Source organism: Gigantopelta aegis, chromosome 10 (assembly GCF_016097555.1).
Source record: "Gigantopelta aegis isolate Gae_Host chromosome 10, Gae_host_genome, whole genome shotgun sequence".
Taxonomy (NCBI): Eukaryota; Metazoa; Mollusca; class Gastropoda; order Neomphalida; family Peltospiridae; genus Gigantopelta; species Gigantopelta aegis.
In genome coordinates this window covers 25839690-25862704 of record NC_054708.1, presented here as the reverse complement: position 1 = coordinate 25862704, position 23015 = coordinate 25839690, and the positions used below count along the sequence as shown (strand labels likewise).

General features: G+C 40.4%; 1 protein-coding gene across 1 annotated transcript in view; it reads left to right on the top strand.

Annotated features, from left to right (window-relative positions):
• LOC121383555 (low-density lipoprotein receptor-related protein 5-like) overlaps window positions 1-20819 on the top strand; it is a 56872-nt gene extending 36053 nt beyond the window's left edge. The window contains exons 11-20 of the mRNA XM_041513642.1: window positions 897-1024; window positions 3354-3510; window positions 5272-5381; window positions 7725-7902; window positions 10234-10412; window positions 11767-12012; window positions 12894-13062; window positions 17310-17437; window positions 19202-19358; window positions 20654-20819. Coding sequence (XP_041369576.1) covers window positions 897-1024; window positions 3354-3510; window positions 5272-5381; window positions 7725-7902; window positions 10234-10412; window positions 11767-12012; window positions 12894-13062; window positions 17310-17437; window positions 19202-19358; window positions 20654-20753 — 1552 coding nt within the window. The 3' untranslated portion in view covers window positions 20754-20819. The remainder of the gene's footprint in view (window positions 1-896; window positions 1025-3353; window positions 3511-5271; window positions 5382-7724; window positions 7903-10233; window positions 10413-11766; window positions 12013-12893; window positions 13063-17309; window positions 17438-19201; window positions 19359-20653) is intronic.
• Window positions 20820-23015: the final 2196 nt, after the last annotated feature.

Below are 23015 nucleotides of genomic sequence, written 5' to 3'. Positions count from 1 at the left end.
ATGGGAGAGTATACATAAGATCGAAATATCCATCTGTGATGAAAGCGATAGAGAGAAGGACCATCAACATTTTTTTAAATGTGAAAATTGTAAATTTTTATTGACCAAAAATATACTTTAATATACCTCGATGTTTAAGAAAAGCTATCACTCTAGCTACACATCAGGTTATTTGAAAGAGAGTAATTTTAGATTCACTTACCTACTATAGAAGGATTACATATCGGTGCTCAAAATGGCTCCCAATAATCTAAGTTAAGGGAGCAATTAATAACTCTTCTCGATGCTACTATCTATTTGTCACTATAAATATACACAAGAGCGACTGGTAAAGCTAGATAAAAAAGTTTGTTTTGTTTAACGACACCACTAGAGCATATTGATTTATTAATCATCGGCTATTGGATGTCAAAGACTGGTAAAGCATACCCAATTATTGGATATTGAATATTTAAAAACACAAAGTGTCAATTGACCGAAAACGATGGAGAGAAGTAGAAACATAAACATTCAAAAGAACAGTAGGAGAGAATGCGAATGATAGATTTTATTGCCGACAAAATATTACATACTTAAATGCTAATACTTACATCTATTATATAACATTTAGTGAAATATCTTTAAAATATCTGTGAAATAAAAGTGTTATCAGTCGCTCTGTAACGATAACACATTTTAAAGTTTCACAATTTTACTCAAAACATGTGTTATCGTCACTGTAGAAAGTGCTATCTTCACTGTAAGATTTATATCTCATCTCGTGAAGTTTGCAATCATATCACACTCGTCGCGTAAGAGCGACTCATGAGATATGATTGCAAATTCACTCGATGAGATATAAATCATATTTGACAAAAAACCCATGAAATATCCTCTAAACATATATCTGTTTTCAGAATGATTTACTGGAGCGATTGGGGCAGAACACCAAAGATCGAAAGATCCAAATATGATGGCAGCAACAGACAAACCATTGTGTCTACTGGTCTGAAGTGGCCCAATGGAATGGCTATGGATTATGTGGGTAAGAATTAGTACTAACACAAGATCTGCATATTATACAGAGAATAGGTCTTGCAGTTAACAAATATTATGGTATGATGATATGGATATGTTGATGCACTTAACGCATAATCAACTAAAGTTCATAAATAGAGATAAAATAGAGCGTATATGCAGCTTGCCCAGGACACCGGCCTCGTTGGCGCAGTGGTTAAGCCATCAGACTAGACAGGCTGGTATGTACAGGGTTCGCAAACCGGTACCGGCTCCAAACCAGAGCGAGCTCTTAAGGGTTCAATGGGTAGGTGTAAGGCCACTGCACCCTCTTCTCTCCCACTAACCAACTAACCCACTGTCCTGGACAAAGAGCCCAAAAAGCAGAGGTGTGTTCCCAGGATAGCGTGCCTGAACCTTAACTGGATATAAACACGAAAATAAGTTGATGTGACGGTACATGCTCTTAATTTTGTTTTCGCCTGTGGCGATATTAATTGTTTTAGAGGGCCGTGTGCAGTTCCAATATGCACTTAAGCCCAGGTGGGCACTTTGTTACGTAATACCTCTGCGCGACGGTCGTCGAGCTCTTTCAATACACACCCAGACAAGGTGCGGAGGCCATGTGGCCAGTAGTTACGTAATAACTCCGGTGGTGCTGTTTATGACCAGGGGATTGCTCGCGGAATGGCGACAGCCATTCTGGTCTTCTAAGAGAAAAACGCGTCTCTGGGAGTTGGGGAAATATCTCATGATACGTGAGGTACCGCGTTGTGCCCCCAGGCGATATTCGGTTTTTATGATAAATAGCTAGGGTTTTAGAGACATCGGGGAGAAACATATTGGAAGGCTTCCAGGGAGCGCGTCCGTTTGGACTTGGTAATTATACATTTTCTGCTCTGTTGTATAACCTTGATGTGATTGATGTGACCTTAAATATTTTAATACTGTATTATACCAATATTATTTAGACGGTGCTGCCGGTCATCTGACGCAGTAAACTGTAGGCTCACTGTTCTAATATATATATAAGGCTTATCCAGTCATCCTAGAGGACCTAGGTAAAATGTAGGTTATTGTCTTTATTGTGATAGGTACCAGTATTAATTCTGTATTACAAGGTTACTGAATGAGTAGTTAAGGGTTAATTAAAAATTAACCAGTTAGGAATAGAGTTGTAATTCCTTTATTAATTAAGTTCCCCTGGAAGCGTTTCTCAATTATCACACGTGTGGGTGTTGTGTCACGGTGAAGTGATTAGCATATTGTGTAAACTAGACACCTAGAGATTAACTAATTAAGTGATCAGTTCTGGGTTGTTATTATTTGTTGTTGTTAATTAACTACTGCGGCAGTACATTTGTCAGCGTAGGTTAATACAGATTCCAAAGTGTATTGTGTTTTTGTTGTGTTTTCTAGTGAACTAAACGTGCTATAATAATATATACTTTATATAAGATCTTATCTCTGATCATTCCCTAGACGAGCCAAGCGGGTATAACTGCCTGTTACAGAGAGATCTAATAGATATACAGTTAGGAGAGATATTTGGTCTATCGTGTTTCATTCAGTTACGGGTATTATAGGATCCCCGTGCCAGTTGAACTGAAAGTTGAAATGAAATTGCCGAGGACAAAAATACCATCCACGCCACTAGTTTGTTTCAAAAATTGATAATAATGAGAAAAAGAAAGCGAAATTAAATGATTATTAAATGACTTGACGCTAAACGTTCCAGACATGACCATAATGGACAAACGGTCTAGTATTGCCAGATATTAATAAAACTGGTTTTGTTTTGATTCGTCTCATTAGTGGTTCCTGATAAGCGGTTTGATGTTGGTGTTAATAAAGTCTCATCCTGAAAGGCTCACGTAGATCAGTGCCGATCTGGGATTTTACTTTCAAGACCATCCATCCGTCCGTCCGTCCGTCCGTCCGTCCATCCCAAAGGCGTAGCGCCCATTACACACAGTACGCACGTGCTTAATGCCTCCCCCCACCACCAAAAAAAAAAAAAAAAAAAAAAAAAAATCCGGGAATAGGTCGAGGCTGTCTGTAATTGTTCTATAAAATATACTCTTCCTTTTTTCTGTAATTACGTTTCCCCAATAAAGCGACGTGCTTAATGCTATAATTTTTCAGCTTACGCCCCATCCATACCTAATGCATGCATCTCTATCTCATATGTTTACCTATCATTACACGTATATCTAAAACAATTCTGTTTAAAATGTACTTCGAAATCTGAAATACTTTTAACACAAACAAAACAACAACAAACAAACAAACAAAAAAATTAAACAACCCCCCCCCCCCCCCCCCCAAGTCTACCGATGCATTCTGTTTGTCTTTAGCTCACAAGCTGTACTTCACCGACGGCGGCACCAACAACATCGAAGTGGTCGACCTGAACGGAGGTAACCGTCGCCTGGTCCTACAGAACGACGCGTCTCACATGTATTCACTACAGGTGTTCGGAAAATACCTCTACTACACAGACTGGAACACACAGTGAGTCAGGTTATATCGGGAGGGGAGGGAAGGGGGAGGTAACCGCTGCCTGGTCCTACAGAACGACGCCTCTCACATGTATCGTATTTAATTTTGGACTGTCCTTCTAAAATGCTCCGAATTATATAAATATTCGACCGAGCAGTCAATTCTTTTTTATTTTTGGCTTGTAACCTTTTTTTTTTTTTTTTTTTATCTATTAATTTCTTTACTAATTGCTATTTTCAAATTTCTGCCCAGTTTCAAACACCCCCCCCCCCCCCCCCCCCCCCCCAACACTTCCATCCCGAGTCAGGCCACCGATCTTATCGGAGGTCGGACTCGGGATGGGCGTGTTCGAAACCCTAGTGGTATATGGGCACGTTAAACTAGTTATCATCATCATCATCTCACATGTATTCACTACAGGTGTTCGGAAAATACCTCTACTACACAGACTGGAACACACAGTGAGTAACGTTATATAGGGGGAAGGGGAGGGGAGGGGTGGGTGGGAAGGGGAGGTAACCGCCGCCTGGTCCTACAGAACGACGCCTCTCACATGTATTCACTACAGGTGTTCGGAAAATACCTCTACTACACAGACTGGAACACACAGTGAGTAACGTTATATAGGGGGGAGGGGAGGGGAGGGGTGGGTGGGAAGGGGAGGTAACCGCCGCCTGGTCCTACAGAACGACGCCTCTCACATGTATTCACTACAGGTGTTCGGAAAATACCTCTACTACACAGACTGGAACACACAGTGAGTCACGTTATATAGGGGGAAGGGGAGGGGAGGGTGAGGGTGAGGGGGGGTAACCACCGCCTGGTCCTACAGAACGACGCGTCTCACATGTACTCACTACAGGTGTTCGGAAACTACCTCTACTACACAGACTGGAACACACAGTGAGTCACGTTATATCGGGGGTGGGGGTGGGGGGGGGGAGGTAACCGCTGCCTGGTCCTACAGAACGACACGTCTCACATGTACTCACTACAGGTGTTCGGAAACTACCTCTACTACACAGACTGGAACACACAGTGAGTCACGTTATATCGGGGGGTGGGGGGGGGGGGGGGGGGGGGGGGAGGAGGAGATAACCGCTGCCTGGTCCTACAGAACGACGCGTCTCACATGTACTCACTACAGGTGTTCGGAAACTACCTCTACTACACAGACTGGAACACACAGTGAGTCACGTTATATCGGGGGTGGGGGGGGGGGGGGAGGTAACCGCTGCCTGGTCCTACAGAACGACGCGTCTCACATGTACTCACTACAGGTGTTCGGAAACTACCTCTACTACACAGACTGGAACACACAGTGAGTCACGTTATATCGGGGGTGGGGGGGGGGGGGAGGTAACCGCTGCCTGGTCCTACAGAACGACACGTCTCACATGTACTCACTACAGGTGTTCGGAAACTACCTCTACTACACAGACTGGAACACACAGTGAGTCACGTTATATCGGGGGTGGGGGTGGGGGGTGGGGGTGGGGGAGGAGGAGATAACCGCTGCCTGGTCCTACAGAACGACGCGTCTCACATGTACTCACTACAGGTGTTCGGAAACTACCTCTACTACACAGACTGGAACACACAGTGAGTCACGTTATATCGGGGGTGGGGGGGGGGGGGGAGGTAACCGCTGCCTGGTCCTACAGAACGACGCGTCTCACATGTACTCACTACAGGTGTTCGGAAACTACCTCTACTACACATTATATAGTATGTGCTCAAGGGTCCTCATTGGTATTTTATTCTCTTGCACAGCTACCTAATGCGCGTGAACAAGGACGGTACGGGCAAGACGGTGGTCGGACCTCCAGGCTTTAGACAGCTCACTGACGTCAGGATTCACGAGTACGGCAATGGAGTCTCAGGTACGCCATTTGGTATTATGCGTATGTTTATTTTTTAACAAGCTGCTGAATAGACGTGGACATTGTGTCCGCGTTTTGAAAACATTATTTGATACAAAATGGGAGGGCGGAATGTAGCCCAGAAGTAAAGCACTTGCCTGATGCGCTGTCGGTTTAGGATCGATCCCCGTTGGTGGACCCATTGGGATATTTTTCGCTCCAGCCTCTGGTGGATCAAAGGTATGGCATGCTCTATCCTGTGTGTGGGGTGGTACATACAAAAGATCCCTTGCTACTAATGGCAAAATGTAGCCACTTTCCTCTCCAAGACTATACATCAAAATTAACAAATGTAATACTATAATAACTTTCATATAATAAAGAATATGTTACGTTCTCGTAATCCCCCTTTTGTTTCATCAGATGTATATACTTAGTCGAGTGTTCTGGGTTAATATAATTTCTAAACTTGAAACGTTTATAAATATAAATAATCTAATAGATGTTTCTTGTAATACAGAATATGTTAACGTTATAGATATAGTATATCACACGGAACAAAACGTTTGTTTTGTTTAACGACACCACTAGAGCACATTGATATATTAATCATCGGCTATTGGATGTCAAACATTTGATAATTCTGACTCGTAGTCAAAAGAGGAAACCCGCTACATTTTTTTGATGCAGCAAGGGATCTTTTATATGCATTTTCCCACATACAGGAAAGCACATACCACGGCCTTTAACCAGTTGTAGTGCACCGGTTGGAACGAGAAAAACCCCAATCAGTTAAATGGATCAACTGAGGTGGTTCGATCCTGCGACGGAATCACCTCAAGCGAGCGCTCAACTGACTGAGCTAAATCCCACCCCCACACGGAACAAGAAAAAAAGAAATATTTTATTTAACGACGTACTCAACACATTTTATTTACGGAAAGTGTTCTCAATAAATGGATGAATGATCATGAATGAATGAATGGTTCTCAACACACACCCCACCCCCACCCCCCACCCCAAATATAACAAAACCCACCTTAAACTAAAACAGGATTATTATTTTTTCATAGGCCATCGGTCTACAGGCTGGTAGGTACTGGGTTCGGATCCCAGTCGAGGCATGGGATTTTTAATCCAGATACCGACTCCAAACCCTGATTGAGTGCTCCGCAAGGCTCAATGGGTAGGTGTAAACCACATGCACCGACCAGTGATCCATAACTGGTTCAACAAAGGCCATGGTTTGTGCTATCCTGCCTTTGGGAAGCGCAAATAAAAGATCTCTTGCTGTTAATCGAAAAGAGTAGCCCATGTAGTGGCGACAGCGGGTTTCCTCTCAAAATCTGTGTGGTCCTTAACCATATGTCTGACGCCATATAACCGTAAATAAAATGTGTTGAGTGCTTCTACCTCCCTACGTAGGGTCCTGACACAGAATAGTCTATCTTGATTCCAGTGACGGGATCTAGCTCAGTCGGTAGAGCGTTCGCACGAGCTGTTTGCATCATAAGATAGTCACCTCTGTGGACCCATGTTTTGATTAGTTTTCCCCGTCTGAACTACTAATATATCAAATGAGCCCCTGAGAATAAAAGTGGTCTAATATTTAACATAGTGGAATGTGCTGTCCTGCCTGCGGGAAAGTTCGAATATAAAAGATCCCTTGCTGCCAAATGAAGAAAATGTAGCGGGTTTCTTCTGAAGATAACATTACAAAATATTTGACATCCAATGTCGTTAAAACAAAATTAAGGTGACAGACCCAAGTTGTTAAACACTACGGTCTATTTTTCACTATTAGAGCATGTACTTCGGAGAAGTTACGGTTATGGAGACGAGCTTTAGTCTGTTTTTACAGGCTATCTCCCCATTTCAACGTCACAGACTCTTATTTCACTCTATTGTAACGATTCCCGTCAGTTGGTCTATTTCTCGTTCCAGCCAGTGGTCCGCAACTGGTGTAATAAAGGCCGTGGTATGTACTATCCTGTCTGTGGGATAGTGCATATAAAAACATCTCTTTCTGCTAATCGAAAAGAGTAGCCCATGAAGTCGCGACAGCGGGTTTTCTCTCTCAATATCTGTGTGGTTCTCAGCCATATGTCTGACGCCATATAATCGTAAATAAAATGTGCTGAGTGCGTCGTTAAATAAAATATTTCCTTTCTTCCTTCCTTATCCAGATGTGCTGCTGGGTCCCCCGTTCCACGAAGCGATCTTAGCGCTAAGATCACCTTAAATGCATCATTAACTTAGCGCTAAGATCGCTTCGTGATACGGGACCCAGGTTTGTAGATTAACCAAACTTGGTGTCTATTTTCACTTGTTCAAACTAGGATCTGCGAATTTGTTTGGTTGCAGGTATGACGCCTGCGTCCCCGGTTCACTTCGACCCGTCCCACGTGTTCGTGCGGATGATCGGCACGGCGACGAGCGGCCGGGTGGAGGTGTACGCCAACGGACAGTGGGGGACGGTGTGCAACGACCACTGGGACAACCAGGACGCCAAGGTCGTCTGCGGCATGATGGGATTCAGCAAGTATGACGTCACTCATACTCATTCATTCATTCATTCATACATTCATTTATTCATTCCATTCCAATATTTATTTACATGCTCCTATACCACTAGAATTTCGAGCATGTCTGTCCCGGATAGCCAGTGGTCTAGAAATATTAGGACAATTTTGAATTTTAAATGCCAAAATAAAAAAAAAGGAAAATCAATAATTTCTTTGCGCAATCCGAATAATTAGAAACTCCACCTATTATATTAGAAAATTTATAAATTTTGGCGCTTTTTAGGCTGGGCAATCTAATCATTCATTTATGTCAACTTATTTTCGTGCTTATATCCAATTAAGGTTCAAGCACGCTGTCCTAGGCACACACACCTCAGCTATCTGGACTGTCTTTCCAGGACAGTGGGTTAGTTGTTGGTGGTTAGTGAGAGAGAAGAGGGTGTAGTGGTCTTACACACCTACCCACCAGTTAAAACTCGCGCTGGGTGGGAGCCGGTGTAACACATTATATAGGGGGCGAATATATCTGGAGGGGGCGAGAAATAAATCCGCCGGCCGGTCGTTTTATTTCGAAGCAAAATCCGGGTGCGGGGGGGGGGGGGGTGCGGACATATTTCGCGAACCCAGTACCTACCAGCCTTATGTCCGATGGCTTAACCACGACACCCCCGAGGCCTAGCTTTATAAATACCATCCAGCTACCCTAATCGTTCACTCGGTGCCATTTAATTCCATTATACATTATTTTTAATTATGTGAACATATTTAATAAACATAAGTGGCATAAATATTACTAATATTGAGTGAAAATGAGGACATTTTAATGTCCCAGCCCCTTGTTTATAGTTAAAACAACACATGCCAAGGGTAAAACAGGTTGTGTATTGTCACGGTACATGCTCTTAATTTGTTTCGCCTGTGGCGATTTTAATTGTGTTAGGGTGCCGTGTGCAATTTATTGCCCGTAGCCCAGGTGGACAACTTGTTACGTAATTCCAATATGCACTTAGTCCCGCTGTGGAGGCCATGTGGCGAGTAGTTACGTAATACCTCTGCGAGTGCGGTTTCGACGACCGTGATTTTGGCGACGATGGCGTCAGTAGTCTGACGATCAGAGAGAAATATACCGAGGTAGAATATGAGATGTTACGTGAGGTGCCGCTTTGTTCCCTCAGGCCAATTCTGATTTTGGAATAAATAGCTAGAATTTAGAGAGATCTAGGAGAACGATTAGGAAGGCTCCGGAGGAACGTTAGTCCGTTTGGACTTTGGTAAATATCATTTCTGCTCTGTGTATAACCTTGATGTGATTGATGTGACTTAAATATTTTAATACTGTATTATACCAATATTCTTTAGACAGTGTCTTCGGTCATCTGACGAAGTAAATCGTAGACTTATTGTTCTAACATTATATGAGTATTTGGTAATGTAAAGCTTAGCCAGTCATCCTAGAAGACCCTGGGTACACTGTAGGTTATTGTCTTTATTGTGATAAGTATTAATTCTGTGTTACAAGATCACTAAGGGGTAGTTAGGGTTAATTAAAAATTAACCCGTTAGGAATAGAGCTGTAATTCCTTTATTAATTAAGTTCCCCAAGAAGCGTTCTAAATTATCACACGTTACTGAACGAGTAGTAAGGGTTAATTATAAATTAACCAGTTAGGAATGGTGTTGTAATTCCTTTATTAATTAACTTCTCCTAGAAGCGTTTCTCAATTATCACACGTGTGGGTGTGGTGTAACGGTGAAGTGATTCGCATATTGTGTAACTAGACACCTAGAGATTAACTAATTAAGTGATCAGTTCTGGGTTGTATTATTGTTGTTATTAATTTAATACTACGGCTGTACATTTGTCAGCGTAGATTAATACAGATTCCAAAGTGTATTGTGTTTTTGTTGTGTTTTCTAGAGAACTAACGTGCTATATTATATATACTTTATATAAGATCGTATCTCTGATCATACCTAGAGACGAGCCATACTAGGTTTAACAGCCTGTTACAGAGAGATCTAATAGATATACAGTTAGGAGAGAGATTTTGATAATCGTGTTTTATTCGGTTACGGGAATTATAGAATCCCCGTGACATGTACGTAAAACTAACACCCCCTACTTGCACATTTAGTAATTAATCATCGGCTATTGGATGTCAAACATTTGGAAAAACTGACTCGTAGTCATCAGAGAAAACCCGCTGCATGTTTCCTAATGCAGCAAGGGATCTTTTATATACACTTTCCCCACAAACAGAAAAACACATACTACGGCCTTTGACCAGTTGTGGTGCACTGGCTGGTTGTTTTCAGTGGAGTTGACTATATTTTTTCGTCTCCCACAGGACCATGGCTCTGGCCCAGTCTCGGGCGCCGAGGGAGGCGGTCCCTCACCTGATAGCCCTGGACGAGGTGAACTGTACGGGGACGGAGAAGAGTATCGTCGACTGTGGCTTCTCGGAGAAGAACTGGGGACAACACGACTGTACTCACGATGAAGACGCCGGGGTGGCCTGCTCGCTGGGTAATTATAAATTGACATGTTCCAAAACATATATAGCTCCCCTTTTTCCATTCGGTAGACCGATCCAAAAATGCGCCAAATTTCCTTCATTCAAACTGCGCACCTTTTTTCCCTTTGGCATTAATCCTACGGGACATTCCAAATTCCATAACACCTATAACCACCCTCCGCCTGTTACCGACTCCAGTGCAGGCGGTCACCATGTCCACCCCACCCCACCCCAACCTTTCCTGTCCTGGACAGAGGAGCCGGCCGAGGTTGGCATCTGTGCCCAAGACAGACGTGCACTACAACAACTTGTTCTGAATGTGCACGTTAAACACTCTGTCCTGACCTAATCTTATAAATGGATAAATAGATGAATGATTGAATGTTTTGTTTGACAAGATAGAACATACCACGGCCTTCGACATACCAGTCCCATCATAAGCGTACGAGACGGGGGGGGGGGGGGGGGGGGGGAGACGGGGTAGGGGGCTATTGGATGAGCTTTACTTCAGGTTCGGACAAACAATATACAGATATTCGGGCAAAATGTGCTAACCTAAGACCTTTTTACCATGTATTTCCATCATTTTACCCTCAAAATTAGTTGTAATACATGTAACTATGCGTAGTGATTCGTTTGCAACCCCATATAGCTGTTTGGTAGCAATGCTAATATGAATTCGGGAATTTTCGTTTAATTCGAGCAAAAGTGGGAGCCCGTACACATTTGAGTCACACCGACAAACCATAGTTTGACACCCAATAGCCGATGTATTTACCGTGCTGGGGTATCGTTAAACATTCATTCATTCATTCCCACCGACAAGGATCGATCCTAGACCCACCACACATCAGGCGAACGCTTTACCAATGGATTACGTACTGCCCCTAAAATGATCAACCAACCAGCTAATTATTACTTACTTACTTACTTACTTACTTACTTACTTACTTAATTAATTCAGTCGGTTAGTCAGTCAGTTAAATTAATCAATCCATCCATAATAAACCCACACCACTTGAGCACATTGATTTATTAATCATCGGCTATTGGATGTCAAACATTTGGTCATTTTGACACAGTCATAGAGAGGAAACCCGTTACATTTTTACATTAGTAGCAAGTGATCTTTTATATGCATCATCCCACAGACAGGATAGAACATACCACGGCCTTTGATATACCAGTCGTGGTGCACTGGCTGGAACGAGAAATAGCCCAATGGGCCCACCAACGAGGATCGATCCTAGACCGACCGCGCATCAGGCGTGCGCTTTACCACTGGGCTACGTCCCGCCCCAACGAACGGACAGATGCTATAATTAAGTGAGACTGTAGCTTTAATTACTTTTTTTTTTTAAACAGCGACAGCGTCAGACAACTTTCTTCTGTTCAGCGATAGCAGAACTGGACTGATATTCAGAATGGATTTGAATACGTACAGCTTCAGTACCATCCCACAGCCCCACAGTCCCAACCCCGTGGCCTTGACCTTTAACCCGCATGATCAACATATCTATTACACAGAGGTCGTCCCCGATCCTGGCAGCCAAATCAGGACATCGGGATTGGACGGAAGTGACATCAGACTTGTCAAACGACTTCCGAGAGGTAGGGCGAGACAAATGTAGTGTGGGTAGGTCCACGTACTGTTATTAAAGGTGATATGTCAAAGTTGCAATAATGGCGGTTCCCGCCAAAACATATTTGTTTTATTTTTGCTTTGAAACATAAAGTAAATTAAATCTTGCCATATTTATGTATATAATCTTGGCTAATGCATTTAAATTAATCCCCATGTTGTCAGTTTTTCTGTTTGGACCCGAAATAATTTTGGAGTTTAAGTATAAAATATACCTATAAAAACTTACAACCTTATAATCCCATTAGTTAGTAGAAAACAATATTTTAAGAGAGAAATCTTGAGTGTGTCACACGCAGTAACCAGTGACTTCACTGATTCGACACACTAAGTTTACTCAGAATTCTTTGCAGTCAGCTGACAAAAACAAAACAAAGATGGTGGCCATATTATATTTAGCCAAACATTATTTTTAAAAACTCTCTTGTCGTCCAGTGCAAGACGTTTTAAAATTATTCTTGAGTTAATTATGGAAATGTTCAACTTTGATATAGGACCTTTAATAGTAAATCTGTTTGACTCTCATCAGGGCCAGGGGTAGATTTAGGGGAGGATCACATTTAGTGGCGAACTGCTGTCTATCGTCGCTTTTAATAAAGTATTTAGAACCAATATTCCAGACACAATATCTTTTATTTGTTCTAATTTACATTTTCTTACACAAAAACCTTTTTACCACCGTATGCTGTCCTGTAAAATTGGGGTGTGGTTGGAAGCAAGTAAAATGTCCCTTGCTGCTTTTCGGTTGGATAGCATATGCGATGGCAATGGTTTTCTCCTCACTATATAGTTCAAGTTTAGAAACGTGCTGAGGTGTCGTTAACAAACATTCCTTTCCTTTATATAACAGGGAGTGTTCCCGATGGAATTGCCGTGGACGGGAAAGCTGGAATACTGTTTTATACAGACACCGGAAGCGACACCATCAGCTCAATGCAAACGGACGGGACATCGCTGCAGATATTAATCAACACCAACCTTGACGAACCGCGGGCCATTGTTCTCGACCCTGATAATAAGTCAGTAATCTAATACAATATATATATATATATATATATATATATATATATATATATATATATATATATATATATATATATATATATATATATATATATATATATATATATATATATATATATATATATATATATATGAATGATTCGCCACGAGTATATTTTTAATATGGAAAATTATCAAACGATTCTATGTTAATCGGTAATTTAATTAACAATTACTAGACGAGGTTGATATTTTACATATTAAAAAAAGAACACGAGTAGCGAATTCTATTTATCCTATAACACTTCTAAAATAACATTTTAATTAAATTTTCTGTAAATCCCAGAGAGAGAGAGAGAGAGAGAGAGAGAGAGAGAGAGAGAGAGAGAGAGAGAGAGAGAGAGAGAGAGAGAGAGAGAGAGAGAGAGAGAGAGAGAGAGAGAGAGAGAGAAGGGGGGGGAGAGACATTCAGTTACATAAACAGTCAAAACTCATAGCAGAAATATAACTAGCCTTAAAGGCACTGGACCTAAGTTTTAGGCACTATAATTTCTGCTGACACGAAACAAGATTATAGATCTGTTTTGCTAACAGTACAAAAAACATCAAAAGGAACTTGCATTTGTTGATTTGTTTTTTTCAGTTGTAAGTAAAAACTCTTTTTTTTTTTGCTATAATATGCAATTCCTAGCAGATACATGTATAAAAAGTTTAAAGTGACAGACCCTAGTTTTTAAATACTACGTCGTAGTTTTCACTGTTATAACCGCTTATCATAACTGAAATCATACATTACTTATATTTTATTGTTTGGAGGATCCATTTCCACTGTATTGGTACTCGGTTACAGCGAGTGGACTGTTTGTTACGCTGTTTGTTACAGCGTGTTGCTTGTTTCTTGTACGAGCTCCGGTAGATTTTTAGACAATATTGTTCATGCTTATATGGTAACTTTCACATTTAATTATTCAAACCACTCAGATATTAATTTAACCGTACCATACATACATGCACGTGTTTAACTTAGTGCATAGAGATGTATAGCGTAGTTTAAAGTACTATTTAATACCGTGGCATGCAATATTGTATGCTAAAAAAAACATTCCGTAGAAAAATATGTCAGGACTACCTATGTTCACTGTAACTTTCATACAAGCAACACATTTTGTGTATAGAATAAATATGTTAGCATTTGTTGTCAAAATATTGCTTTAACATATCAGATAATGCATGTTTATCTTTTCTAAATCAAAACAGAAATGATGCGGAGTTTCTATTTATAGGTTACGGCGTTTTTCCAACTGGGTAACGGCGTGTTTACCGAATTCGTTCTATTATGTAATTGTCGTTCATTGATAAATCGTCTTTTATCATTAATGAAACTGATATATCAATGAACATTTCTTTGCCAGATGTCAAAGAAAACAATATCACCATTTCTGACAACTGTACTGATATTAATGTTGACATTAACAACTGTAAACCTGTTATATAACATCAACCCCAAAATCAAAGTTTAGTGGAGTATTAAAGAAAAAAAGAAGTGATTTTTGTACTTACGAAAGTCCAGTTGACAGTAATTCGAAACGACATGTCACGGCTAATCATGAGAAGAAATATTCAGCTGTGACAAATATTCGAGAAAATATTCTAGTAAATTTGATTTAAAGCAGCATGCTACTTTTTTCGTTACACCAAACCAGTCAATATCATCATCACAGGCAATCTAACACATTACATTCAGAAATATGGAATATTTAGTATGACGATTTTGTTTTCAATTCAGCTGAATCGTTGATTGAATTGTTCATTTGACTCCTTTTTGACATTATGATTCCTCCTCGGATATTAATAATTAAAAAAAGTACATGATTATGTGACCATTTTAATCAGATAAAACATAGCTGATAAACAATGAATATAGTTTTGTGATTTCTAAAATTCAGAAGTGCATTCAATTTATATGTCGGATAATCTCATCCGAATATGAACCTGGATCTTGAAGCTATATATATGGTGGAATTTGTGAACTGGTCTTGTTCCCGTTGCTCGCCAAGTGGTAAAGTGTTTGCTCGATGCCTGGTCGGTCTGGGATCGATGCCCGTTGGTGATCCCATTGAGCTATTTCTCGTTCCAGCCAGTGCGCCACGACTGGTATATCAAAGGCCGTGGTATGTACTACCCTGTCTGTGGGATGGTGCATATAAAAGAACCCTTGCTGCTAATCGAAAAGAGTAGCCCATGAAGTGGCGACAGTGGGTTTCCTCTCTCAATATATCTGTGTGGTCATATAACCGTAAATAAAATGTGTTGAGTGCGTCGTTAAATAAAACATGACTTTGTTCCCCTTGCAGGTTGGTCGACACTAGGCACAGCTCCTTTCTTTCGCTTTGGTTTGACACGTTGTCGTTCAATCAAATCAAAACTGTAATTTCTGCATGATATATACACACATGAGTATGCATATATACACGTAAACTCGTACACACATATACTCAGTTTATTGTGGTTTATTTTAAACCCTTAGGAAAATTAAGATGATATAGAGAGAGAGAGAGAGAGAGAGAGAGAGAGAGAGAGAGAGAGAGAGAGAGAGAGAGAGAGAGAGAGAGAGACAGGCAGACAGACAGACAGACAGACAAACGGAGAAAGAGACAGAAATTTGGAAAGCAATATAAACAGGATTTGAAACAGAATTTAGTATTAACAATAAATTCTGAAACAAATAAGACAAAAATCATAAGTCAAAAATCGTAAACACTCCGTAGTTCGACTAAAAAAATCAACAACAGTTCGTATCCATTTTCAATACTTTTATTAATCTAATTTAGTCATAAATACTATATTTCTGTTATAATTGCGGCTTTTGCTGAGAGTTATGATCTATTTATTCTACTTTAGTTACAAATTTTAAACAATTAATAATCAGGAAACGTTATTAAATAAGATTGATATGATTTATGGACATTTTCTGTAATTATACGTCCAAATCTGTACAATACTACAGAATATGTATTCATTTTGAAGAGTATAACGTGTTTGTTTCTATACTTCAATGTAAATAGGGGTTTTACCTGTGAGTTTGTCGTCTGTTCCATAGCAACAGCCACAGCCAGTGCTCATTAATTTCAAATCAGTAAATTGTCCAAAAAAAGCAACACACCGTAACAAAAAATCGTCAACAGTCCACTCTCGCTGTAACCGAGTACCGATACAGTGCATTTCCATACAACCGAAGTGTTTCTGGTCATACTGGTGTTTGTAATGTCACGAAATGCATTTTTCATATTTATAAAAACGCACGTACCTTCGACAAATAACAGGTATGGAGACAGCTCTAGTTTCCTTTTTAAGAGCATTTTCCCGTTTCAACATTACAGACTCTTTATTTCACTCTGTTGCAACTTTATCCAGTTGTGTTACAGGTTTATAGATGAAGCAGACTTATATAATGTACATTTTGTTACGGCCTAAAACTAGGATCTGCGACTTTAAAATTGATAAAAGTAATAAGCCTACCCAGTCGCACACACATCTACGTCGGATCAGAGACATCTGCAAGCGTGTTTCCATAATATTTTCTATAGTTAAAGTTTGTATCGTTTGACATCACCACTGGAGCACATTGATTTATTAATCTTCGGCTATTGGATGTCAAACATTTGGTAATTTTGACATATAGTCTTGGAGAGTTAGAGGGGAAACCCACTACATTTTTCCATTAGTAGCAAGGGGTCTTTTATATGCACCATCCCAAAGACAGGATAACACATGCCACGGCCTTTGATATGCCAGTCGTGGTGCACTGGCTGGAACGAGAAATAGCCCAATGGGCCGACCGACGGGAATCGATTCATTTTTTTCCATTATCAAGGGATCTTTTATATGCACCATCCCACAGACAGGATAACACATACCACGGCCTTTGATATACTGGTCATGGTGCACTGGCTGGAACGAGAAATAGCCCAATGGGCCCACAGATGTCGATCGATACCAAACCGACCGCACATCAAGCAAGCGTTAAATGCCACTGGGCTACATCCCACCCTATTTGTTATCGTCTGCTATGATCTGCATTAGACCGTGAACTAATACCACTGCTAGTATACGAATACGACCGCACATCAAGCAAGCGTTAAATGCCACTGGACTACATTCCCACCCTATTTGTTATCGTCTGGTATGATCTGCATTAGACTGTGAACTAATACCACTGCTAGTATAATAAAACGAATACATGTACTAATACTGCTGGTTTCAGGGTGATGTATTGGACAGACTGGGGCGCATCTCCTAAGATCGAGAAAGCCAGTTACGATGGATCTAACAGGAAAACCATTGTCTCCACCGGCCTGAAGCTGCCAAACGGCCTCGCCATTGACAGAAACTGTAAATATAAACATTTCCTTATTCACCGACTGTGTGACATTTATGATATCACACAGCTATATCCAACATATTGTGGTGATCGAAAGACATCTGCCTGACTGCGACATCAGTTTTATTTTCAATTATTCAGTTGTTTCATTTATGTTTTATAAGTTTTCTACTAATTTCGTATTTATTTTCTAACCACAAGACTAAATGTGACGGAACATGCTCTTAATTTTGTTTTCGCCTGTGGCGATATTAATTGTTTTAGAGGGCCGTGTGCAGTTCCAATATGCACTTAAGCCCAGGTGGGCACTTGTTACATAATACCTCTGCACGACGGTCTTCGAGCTCTTTCTAATACACACCCAGACCAGATGCGGAGGCCATGTGGCCAGTAGTTACGTAATACCTCCGCTAGTTCGGTACGTTCGGGGTATTGCTGGCGAACTAGGCGACGACCAGTCTAGGCTTGTAAGAAAAAAATACCGCTTGGTCGCTGTGGAAATATACACATCATAAGATTCGGTTCCGCGTACTGTCTCCGGACCAGTCTGGGATTTTTTAATAAATAGGGTTTTAGAGATATCGGGGAGAAACATATAGGAAGGCTTCTAGGGAACGCGTCCGTTTGGACTTGGTAAATATTATTTCTGCTCTGTTGTATAACCTTGATGTGATTGATGTGACTTTAAATATTTTAATACTGTATTATACCAATATTATTTAGACGGTGCTGCCGGTAATCTGACGCAGTAAACTGTAGGCTCACTGTTCTAATATATATAAAGCTTAACCAGTCATCTTAGAGGACCTAGGTAAACTGTAGGTTATTGTCTTTATTGTGATAGGTACCAGTATTAATTCTGTATTACAAGGTTACTGAATGAGTAGTTACGGGTTAATTAAAAATTAACCAGTTAGGAACAGAGTTGTCATTCCTTTATTAATTAAGTTCCCCTGGAAGCGTTTCTCAATTATCACACGTGTGTGTGTTGTATCACGGTGAAGTGATTACAATATTGTGTAAACTAGACACCTAGAGATTAACTAATTAAGTGATCAGTTCTGGGTTGTTATTATTTGTTGTTGGTAATTAACTACTGCGGCAGTACATTTGTCAGCGTAGTAGTAATACAGATTCCAAAGTGTATTGTGTTTTTGTTGTGTTTTCTAGTGAACTAAACGTGCTATATTACATATACTTTATATAAGATCTTATCTCTGATCATACCTAGACGAGCCACGCGGGTATAACTGCTCGTTACAGAGAGATCTAATAGATATTCAGTTAGGAGAGATATTTGGGTAATCGTGTTTCATTCAGTTACGGGTATTATAGGATCCCCGTGACACTAGACAAGATATTTATTCAGTTATTGAGGCCATATGGTCTAACCAGAGTATTACTAAAACAGTAATAATTACTTATATTCCATCCCACAGGGACGGCCTTTTTTCATACTATAATATTTACTACAAGTTATTTATTTCTGAACTGATTGATTTTTAAATTGCACACAATAGTATTTGCATGTTATTTCTCAAACACTTTTACCTTTCTTCTGATGTCAAACCAAACTGAAATTATTTATAAAATATTTTTTTATAGAATGATGGGACGGATTATAGTATATCTATTATCACTATTGTATTATTACTATTTTAATAAAGAATATTATTTTATTTTATATTATTTATTTATTTATATTAATTAACTAATTTGTTTATTTGCTTGTTTCGTTTGTTTATTCATTTGTTTATTTACTTATTCCATCACAGCTGGACTTCTGTATTTCTGCGACGCTGGAACACACAAGATAGAGGAGATAGACAGTAATGGCGGAAGGAGACGAACCGTTTACACAGATAACGCTGCTCACTTCTTTGGTCTGGCCGTCACTGACCACTTCCTGTATTTCAGCAACTGGAATGAAATGTAAGTCATACTACACGGAGTGTGTATCTTCTGAAATACTCACATTCAAGGCAAGTATCAGTAATATACAGGCGTACGCCAGCAACTGGAATGAAATGTGAGTAATATTACACAGAGTGTGTATCTTCTGAAATACTCACCCTTCATGGCAAGTATCAGTAATATACAGGCGTACGTCAGCAACTGGAATGAAATGTGAGTCATACTACACGAAGGGTGTATCTTCTGAAATACCGACCTTCAACGGCAAGTATTAGTAGTGTACAGACGTACGTCAGCAACTGGAATAAAATGTGAGTCATACTACACGGAGGGTGTATCTTCTGAAATACCGACCTTCAACGGAAAGTATTAGTAGTGTACAGACGTACGTCAGCAACTGGAATAAAATGTGAGTCATACTACACGGAGGGTGTATCTTCTGAAATACCGACCTTCAACGGCAAGTATTAGTAGTACTGTACAGGAACTAAAATTTGACAGTGGGTAGAATTTTAAAAACACCTGAAATGGTGCATCTTCCACAAAAAATACATACTTTTTCCCTTTTTTTGCCCTTCCTTATAATTATTTAACTCCTAAAACATCTGAATTCCATCTCATTTCTTCCCGATCTGGCAACTCCTCCTATCTTTCAACTTCTTTCGCTGTCCACCTCCACACCCCAGTCCTGGTCTCTCCAACCGTTACATGTGCTTGCCTCTTGTGGCTATCCGTGTTACACACCTGTCAATACCCATTAGCTTTTAGCTGTGGGCTTAGTCTGACCATTTCGGAGAATGTTCAGTTACTTCTGGCACTGTTAAGAGGCACTTGTAACTACCTACTATGCTCCCCTACTACCGGCGGTCGTTAGTTGGTGCCGTGGGTCAGACCAGCTTTATTAGCGGCAAAGGACAAGGATGCCATGTGGGTGCAGGGAAATACACAGCGACTGCATCCGTCCGTGGAGGATGTTGAGACACGTAGGCGATGGCGTGGACAGCTCAGAAGACAGAGTTGGAGGAAACTGACAGAAAGGGTCAAAACAGGTTCTTGAACTTACCTTTGTTAATATATTTATATTCATATACTAGCATGGCCTAGTTGTTGGACCTTCGCTTGGCTGTCCATCCTCTCTGCTATGTTCAATACCGCATCCTGTGCGGTTAGGATGCGGCAATTGAAAGCAATGATTCTCTCTCTCTCTCTCTCTCTCTCTCTCTCTCTCTCTCTCTCTCTCTCTCTCTCTCTCTCTCTCTCTCTCTCTCTCTCTCTCTCTTCTGCATATAAATTAAAAGTATTACTGCTTTTAGCGGAATCATGCGAGTGAACAAGGACGGCACTGGGGAGGCGATGGCCGGACCCCCGGCATTCACCCGAATCAACGGTCTCTACCTATACCAGAATGCATAGCCTCCGACCATCAACTATTATGACGCTTACTACACGTACTATGCAAATAAATATGATACACATAAAGGTCTATCTTTTTCAGGCCCGTAGTAATGAAATGTAGGGTGCGGGAGAAAGTGTGTGTGTAGGGGGGGGGGGGGGGGGGGGGGCACGCGCTACTGGACTGTTTTGTTGTTAAAGGGACTGTCCCGAGTTTCGGTATAAACAAGGTGTTTGTGGTCGTCCTAATGTTTGTAGTAACCTAAACCTAAACCTACGAAAGAATTATACATTACAAAAAAATCAAAAAAAAAAAAAAAAACATAAAAAAAAAAAAAACATCGGTGCTATAAACATAAGCACACGACCCATTTCATTTCAACTTATGTTTGTGCTGATATCCAGTTAAGGTTCGAACACGCTGTCTGGGCACACACCTCAGCTATCTGAGCTATCTGTCCAGGACAGTGAGTTAGTTCTTAGTTGGTTAGTGATTAGTGAGAGAAAGAGAGAGAAGAGGGTTTAGTGGCCTTACATCTACCTACCCACTGAACCCTTGAGAACTCGCTCTGTGTGGAAGCCGGTACCGGGCTGCGAACCTTGTACCTACCAGCCTGTAGTCCGATGGCTTAACCACTGCGCCACCGAGGCCGGTACACGACCCACAACTCATTTGAAATACATACACTAGCATTCCAAACAAGTCGTTGTATTTAATATCTAATTTTAGTCGCCAAAAAGATAGTCACAAAATAAAACGCAATATATTCAACATTATCCCAACCTTTAACTGATGGTCAATGAAGATAAGTTTGCATTGCTACCCAAAATACATTCCTGTTCTGTCAAAACAAACAACAAAACAAACACACACACAACAAAACAAACCCCAACCAAACTATTCAACAAATACATTAATCAGGTGGGTTTCTATTGATCTCCCAAAACTGTGTGAGAAATGACAACTTTTACAATACAAATTGCAAAGAACGTTGTAAAATAGCAAAAAGCTTCAACCGACTGAGTAACTGCAAACCATGAACAATTTCCTAAAGGCGTTCAACTGGAAAAAAATGTAAACTAGCTTACTTCGCAATCACCGAAACAAAGGGACCAGTGGTAAAACGCTCGCTTGATGCGCGGTCGGTCTGGGATCGATCCCCGTCAGTGGGCCCATTAGGCTATTTCTCTTTCTAGCCAGTGCACCACGACTGGTATATCAAAGGCCGTGGTATGCACTACCGTATCTGTGATGGTGCATGTAAAAGATCCCTTGCTGCTAATCGAAAATAGCAGCGACAGCGGGTTTCCTCTCTCAATATCTGTGTGGTCCTTAACCATATATTTGACGCCATATAAACGTATAACCGTAAATAAAATGTGTTGAGTGCGTCGTTAAATAAAACATTTCCTTCCTTCCTTCAAGGAAACAACAGCCTCAATACGGAAGGAACATTATTATAAATAACTACTGCATATGTCGTCATTTTCACAGAATTTATGGAGAATAGTAGAAGTTACTGCCCAAACCCCAAAACATATCCCCCACCACTTTTTATATGTTCCTGTCACGCCATAACGGGACTCATGTATAATGTGATTGGCCCCCAGGATAAAATCAATTAGAATTATTCTACATTTTATTAATGTCGGTAAATACACCCTGCTTCAAAACAGATGTAAATTTCAGGGAATAAAGTTTATTTTATTTTAACGACACCACTGGAGCACATTGATTAATTAATCATCGGTTATTGGATGTCAAACAATTGGTAATTCTGACTCGTAGTCATCAGAAGAAACCGGCTACATTATTTTCTAATGCAGCAAGGGACCTTTTATATGCACTTTCCCACAGACACGAAAACACATACCACGGCCTATGTCCAGTTGTGGTGCACTGGTTGGAACGAGACAAAAAACCCAATCAGCTGAATGGATCCACCGAGGTGGTTCGTTCCTGCGACGCAAGCACCTCATGCCACCATTTCTACTGAGTGTCAAACAAAGGTATATGATGATCAACATCAAACTAGTGAAGACAGATATGAAAGAGACACATTTACGAAAGACACAATGAAGAATATTCACATTATAAATACCCAAAAATAAAATCTTCCAAAAGAAAAGAAAAAAAACGGTGAGGTTACAGCACACGCAGGGGAGACCATTAAATAGGTCAGTGGTCTGTAACAATATGCCTTTAAGCTATATTTTTTAGGGCATGTTATTGAAACTAAAATCTTTTTAACATCAAAACAAAAATTAATAATTTGGGGCAGT